The sequence below is a fragment of the Echinops telfairi genome, unplaced genomic scaffold, assembly GCF_000313985.2.
Source record: "Echinops telfairi isolate 266 unplaced genomic scaffold, ASM31398v2 ScPeMD7_5868;HRSCAF=6743_0, whole genome shotgun sequence".
Classification (NCBI taxonomy): Eukaryota; Metazoa; Chordata; class Mammalia; order Afrosoricida; family Tenrecidae; genus Echinops; species Echinops telfairi.
In genome coordinates this window covers 1,718,408-1,725,226 of record NW_022109767.1, presented here as the reverse complement: position 1 = coordinate 1,725,226, position 6,819 = coordinate 1,718,408, and the positions used below count along the sequence as shown (strand labels likewise).

The following is a 6,819-nucleotide window of genomic DNA, read 5'->3' as shown; positions in this document are numbered from 1 at the left end:
CTAAAAGTGAGATGATGTTTCTCCAAATTGAAGTGACATTCAACTTTGTTGATAAAAAGAAGACAGGGACAGAAAAAGGCATGTCATAAAACAAGTTTTCAAGGAGCCGTCAGAACATTCGGGTTTTGAAATATGTTATTATTGACCTTACAGGAGAATCATGAGGAAGATCTCCATGGAGCCACCTGAGCGGCTGGCCAGCCTCCAGGCTCTGTGGGACAGCCAGACCGTGAGCGAGCAGGGCCCTTGCGGTGAGCATGCATCTTAAACCCCAATGTAAATGGCTGACTGGATGTCCCCTGCCAGGAAGTTAAAGCTATTCCTAGTATGCAACTGGAGAGGTACAATTACTTTCGAGGTGTAATTAGTACTGCACAGACTTTGGATTGGTGGACAAAAGTCCTATATTTAAAGCTGCGTTGCATCCTGCTCTCCTGTTAGCACAGTCCAGGGGAGAAAGAATCTTTTGCTGTTTGCCCAAATGGAAAGGAGAATCAGCATTGTCAACACCGGCCCTTTTTAAGCTGTGAAATCTTAAAGAAAAATCATTTGACAGAAAATTCGGTGCTTTTTCTGTTGTCTGCTTCAGGTGGGTTTTCTCAGATGTATGCCTGCGTTTGTGACTGGCTTGGATTTTCGTACAGGGAAGAAGTACAATGGGTAAGTGTTTCTGTTTACTAACACACACAACCCTGGAGTATTTGACTATCAATGTTTGTTTTTCTGTTCTTCCATCATCTCTCTCTCTCTCATTTTCATTTTTTTAAGTTAGCATTGTCCTTTTTTCAGATGACATAAAAACCTGCCTGTCAATGTCGTAAATCTCTTAGCATCTCTTAGTTCCTTGGCTGTCTCCTTGGGCGGCTTTCTGACTGAATTATGTTCCAAATAGGATGTGGATACCATTTATCTGACTCAAGACACCAGGGAGTTGAACTTACAAGACTTTAGTCATCTGGACCACAGGTAAGCCGGGCCTTCTTTTCTGCTACTCCTGCTTTTGTTTCAGAGCTGCACTTTTTGCTGGTACTCCGGAGCCACCTCGAAGCAGAGGGACGCCAGGAAAATCAAAGCATCTTTGGATTTTGTCTCTCGAGTGATTGCGTATTGTGTACGTGCCCATGCATTGCAGCGTTGATGCGTGCACATTTCTTATATCCAGTGTATCGTTACCCCCAAATATGCTGAATTTCACTGTGGAAGCAATATAATTCTTGGGTTCTTTAAGCAATCCATGGGAGTCTGTGTAATTTAGCCTGTATGTAAAACTTAGTACTATTTTGCCTAATTACTAGTTAGAATCTCTATCTTTCTCTCTCTCTCTCTCACACACACACACACACACACACCCTTGCATGTGTGAGGATGCTGGGTATTGAAACCTTAGCAAATGGCTTTTTGTTCTCAATTTCTTTGTGGAGTTGAGGATTGCTAGGGTGTGCAGGCATAGATTGGTGGACATTGGTTTGCCAACAACATGTCTTTTGATAGCGATAATAAAGCTTGTTTTCAGTTCTTTGCAAGAGGCTCGGGTCCTTAGATTGTCATTTAATACGTTTAGAGCTGAGGATAGTGTGATTAGAGCCCCAAGGAAAGCTCCTTTCAGCTCCCCTCTCCTCCCAGCAAGGACAGACCTGTCACATTTATTTAGTTCTCTAATGGACTTGACTCCTGGTTCCCATCCAAATCCTCTGCTCCAGTAATTTATCCTGGCCTCTCATCATCTCCTCAACCCTGGATGTGCTGCTACTTATCATAGGTGGTCAGAAATCAGCCCTGCACCCTGCAGTCAAGGAGCCCTGGTGGCGCAGTGAATTACACGTTGGGCTGCTACCTGCAGGGTCAGCAGTATGAGCCCACCAGCTGCTCCTGGAGAGAAAGAGGAGACGTCTGCTCCCTCACAGAGTTACAGCAATGGAAACCCACAGGGTGCAGTTCTACTCTGCCCTAAGGGTTGCCACGAGTCAGACTCGACTAGATGGAACCGAGTGAGTTTGGTACAGTTTGTTTACCCTGCAATGATCCCGGTCTCCCTGTTTGGAACCAAGAGGCAGAAATCTTGAGATTCCAGCTGTACCTTCAGCCATTTGGACAATCAGAAACACCCCCCACCCCAAATCACTATTTCTAATTACTTTCCCACATACCTGGTGGGAAATCCAGAATTGTAGTGAGGTCCTCGAAGAGTTGTAGCCAAGTGAATTGGGCAGAGAAGTAAAGGTAAGGTGGAGCTGTGTCCTCTCTCTGTGCTGGCTGACTCAGCCGGGTCTGGCTTGGTGGCAGATGAGCCTCAAGCCTCTGGTTTTCACAAGCCCTTCTCCCAGTGACTTGTGTGTGAGGAAACTTCCTGCTCCAATGTCCAGGCAAGCTGTTTCCTGTGCAGCTCGTGAAAAGTGAACGAAGAAACAGAAAGGGAAATGGTTCACTTTGTAAGTATGTTCTAATTTGAAGAGTAAAAAAGACAGAGGATCCTGAAGATTAATCTAAACTAAGTAAGGCTACAGCATCCATCATCAACATGTTTGCTGTCCAGACCATGTTTGCCTCCTAAAGAGTGAATCATTCTCGACCTGTGGGTCAAGACCCCTTCGGGGGTCGAATGACCCTTTCACAGGGGTTGCGCAATTCACAACAGTTGCAAAATTACAGTTATGAAGTAGCAGTGAAAATAATTTTACGGTGTGTGTGTGGGGGTTCCCCACCACATGAGGAACTGTATTAAAGGGCTATGGTGTTTGGAAGGCTGAGAACCACTGGAATAGACTGAGCTTTGTTTCCATGCGTCCTGTCGATATTTACCGGTTGGGAATTAGACGGAAATTGTCAAATAACTACCGTTTTATTGGTGTAAAGACATGGGTAGCACAGCATCTCCCAGCTCAACTGTTTTCCCTTGCACAATTCAGAGAACCGACACATCCGTGATGTAATGCTGCCATCGCCAACATCCCTGGCTGTATTTTCCAACCCCATAGACAGAAACTCAGTGCGAATCGTCAAAGCTATTCCGCTTGCCCTCCTGCCCCACTCCCAACCCCAGAAAACCAAAACCAAAACCCAAAGTCACCGCCACTGAGTCGATTCCTATAGAACAGCATAGAGCCATCCTTGTGGGTTTCCAAGACTGTAAATCGAAGAGCAGAGAGCCTTGTCTCTCTGCTCTTGATAACTGCTGTTAAACTCTGATCACTTTACATCTGCAGTCGGAATATGTCTAAATAATTCCTGATCGATCACATGATAGTATTCGCCTTTTGCAGTTGATTTCTTTCAACTCAGATCATGTTTTTAAGGTTCATCCATGTTGTGGTTTGGATCAGGTATTTTTCTCTTCATTTAAAAATAACAATACTAAACCCATCTATGCTAACATAAATAACATCTTTATGTCAAAAGAAATCCCTCTATTTCATAATTCAGAAAGAAAAGAGAGTGCCAGCCATTTAGCTTTTAGCCACTTTTTACTATTTCTCGTTTAATAGACCACAGCTGGTTTCTCATGTCTGCTTCCGCTTTCAGTATGCTGTGTGTGGGATGTTGCTTTGCTCAAAGTACGATGTGAGGAAAATCCTACCTTGTGCAGCGGTCTCATCGGAAAAAGGAGAAGTGTTCATTGTCTTTTCACTCAATGGGTATTCTTTCTGAAGATCCATCACAACTCTCACATGGTTTCTTAAAAACTAGTTGCAATGTTGCATCTAAGACCAAATGGACGCCCTGGTCTATGTTTTGTTCCATTAACACCCATTGGTGTGCTTTGTACTTTGAGTAGACCTTACGCAGATCTACCTGATTCAGTCGCCATGTACAGTAGTCACTTGGAAAATAATAGGTCACTGTATTATACAGGGTTTCCCAAGGTTTCACTGTTGGTTTATAACAGCGGTGTCAAACTGTTGGTCACGGGCCGCATGTGGCCCCTAAAGTAATTTTTTGTAGCCTGAGATGCTCTGAAATAAACTGAAAATAGAAAAATTGTTATGAAGAAAATAGCGCTTAGGGGAGATAGAGGCAAGGCGGTTCACACAGTTCCCTCATTAGCCCTTTAACTACTGAAGACGAGTATACATGTGGCCCAGTGCCTTTCCTGGGGGCTTGTGGATGTGTATATACGCGCTGACTCAGTTCCGCCGACGTTTGGAAGCAATTTGTCTACCACTCAGTGTCACGTCATATAAACAGATCCCAATAGCGAAAAGGTTAAAAAGAGCACTTTGGGTTGTGTTGTTATGAATCATACCTAGCGGCAGCACTTGTTAACATTTTTAGAGGGAAGCCATTACGCTTGTGCATGACCTTTGTCAGCTGTCCAACATTTTGTGTTTTTTATTCGTTACTTTGTTATATTTTCCGGTCACAACATAAGAGGAAAGTGAAAACTAGTAGGAGGAAAGCGCTGGCCAGTTTCAGTTAAAAAAGAATAATTTTAGTTTTGTAAATACGCTAAATAAAATAAATCTTTAAATAAGAGCAATTATATAGTGTTTTAATTATCCTATCTGTATTCCTGAATCCTCGTTTTAATTGAGTTTGACACCCCTGGTTTATAACATTAGTAGCGACGGAGACAGAGAGAGAGCCAAACTGTTGCCACTGGCCTTATCAGAAAAATGGAAAAACTGCAAACTCAAAGTGGATCCAAGTTTTTAAAAGATCTCAATTTGGACTTCAAAGTTCTCGTTTTACCATTAGGAACAGGTACTGGCCGTTGATGTCCCTGAAGTAACGGGCTTTCTTCTTAACATCTTAGAGAAAAGCTCTGCCAAGGCCCAGATCGGAATAACTGCAGCCGGTCTGGCATGCACGTTTCCATGGCGCTCCGTGAACAAAGCCGAGAGCTTGCAGCTCTAGCCATTGCGCGGATGTGTCCCATCCAGACAATTATTGCTTGGGTGTACAAGCAGAAACCTTTTCTGTGTACTTCACAGTCTGTGATTCTTAATAACTGTAATCAAAGCCCAAAGCGACAAACCCAATGACGTGGGGTTGATGTTGAACTTCTGAGATTGTACATCTTCCTGAGAGTGAACACCCTCATCTTTTTTCTGCAGAGTGGCTGTTGGCTTTGAACCACTGACTTTGTGGTGAGTGGCCTATTATCTAGGCCACAGCACTATCAATCAACAGAGCCTATATTTTGAGAAAAGGGTGGAAAAGGTCAACGTGTGGGGGAGGTGGTTGCAAAGGAGCCCAGAATGAAGTTGGAGCCTGGCACACCTGGTCTGCCAAGCGGTAGCGGGGCACTGGGCGCCAGGTGTGAAGGAAGACAGGCTGCTCAGGATGGGAGGGGGAGGAGAAAGGCATGAAAAGAGGAAGCAATCTGACTGAAGTGCTGATTGCACAACTTTCTAATAAGTTTAAATCATAGAATTGTACGCTAGGTCAATTGTACGCTAGGTTAATGATGCAGTAAAGCGGCGTCACTGAGCCCGCACCACAACCACAGCCACAGCCATGGAGCCCATTCCTAAGCATAGCTGCCCATAGAGGATTTTGGAGACCGAGTCTTTTTAAAAAATTTTTTTAAAGATCTTTTTAAAATTTTATTTTATTAAAAGATCATTTTATTGGGGGCTCTTATAAAAATCCATATATCAATTGTATCAAGCGTATGTGTACGTGTGTTGCCATCATCATTTTCTAAACATTTACTTTCTATTTGAGCCCTTGGTATTAGCTTCCCCCACCTTACACTCTTGTGACCCCTTGATAAACTATAAATTATTATTGTTTTCATTCTTATACCAACCGCTGTCTCCCTCAGCCACCTGGGGGTGGGGTGTGTGTGTGTGTGTGTTATGCATCGATCATTGCGATCAGTTTCCCCTTCCTCCCCGCCTGCCTCACCTTTCCTCTATTCCCATTTCTGTTCCTAAGGGGCTTATCTAGGACTTCGTGTGTTGTAAGCTCTTATCTGTACCAGTGTGCGTGCTTTAGTCTAGCCAGAACTGAAAGGCAGGACTGGGGTCATGATAGTGGGGGGTGAGGAAGCCTCAAAGAACCAGCGGAATACTGTGTGTTTCATCAGTGCTATACCACACCCTAGTTGACTCATCCCTTCCTTGTGACCTTGTGAGGCGATGTCCCTATTGTCTACAGATGGGCTTTGGGTCTCTGCTCCTACCCCCCTTATTCTCAATAATATTTTTGTTTGTTTGTTTTTGATCTTCTGGTGCCTGTTACCCTATTCTATTGACACCTCATGATAACATAGTCTGTTGTATTTCTTCCATGTTGGCTTGCTGTTTCTCTGCTAGATGGCTGCTTGTTTATCTTCAAGCCTTTAAGACCCCAGACCAGTGGTTCTCAACCTCCCTAATGCCTTGACCCTTTAATACAGTTCATGTTGTGGTGACCCCCCCCACCCCAACCATACAATTATTTTTGTTGCTACTTCATAGCTGTAATTTTACTACTGTTATGAATTGGGTGGCCCCTGTGAAAGGGTCATTTGACCCCCCCAAAGGAGAGGCGACCCACAGGTTGAGAACTGCTGCCCCAGACACTATCTTTCGTTAGCTGGGCACCATTAGCTTTCTTCACATTTGTTGATGCACCCATTTTATCTTCAGCAATCGTCCTGGGAGGGTGAACATCGCAGAATTCCAGGTTGTTAGAACAAAGTGTTCTTGTGTTGAGGGAGGGCTTGAGCAGAGGCCTAAAGTCTGTCCACTTCCTCAGTGTATTGCCATATAAATATATGTGCATAAGTCAATACCTCTGTTTTTATGACTGAATATGTTTACATAAGTGCACACCTATGTTTATACTTCTATCCATAGCTTTGCTTCCTAGAGCTTTCCTCTGTTTCCTTTTTTT

At 43.8% G+C, this 6,819-nt stretch overlaps 1 protein-coding gene across 1 annotated transcript in view; it reads left to right on the top strand.

The window, feature by feature from the left end:
- The window catches only part of CARMIL1 (capping protein regulator and myosin 1 linker 1), a 395,834-nt gene that overhangs the window by 186,688 nt on the left and 202,327 nt on the right, over positions 1-6,819 (top strand). The window contains exons 7-9 of the mRNA XM_030887178.2: positions 154-251; positions 590-660; positions 893-966. Coding sequence (XP_030743038.2) covers positions 154-251; positions 590-660; positions 893-966 — 243 coding nt within the window. The remainder of the gene's footprint in view (positions 1-153; positions 252-589; positions 661-892; positions 967-6,819) is intronic.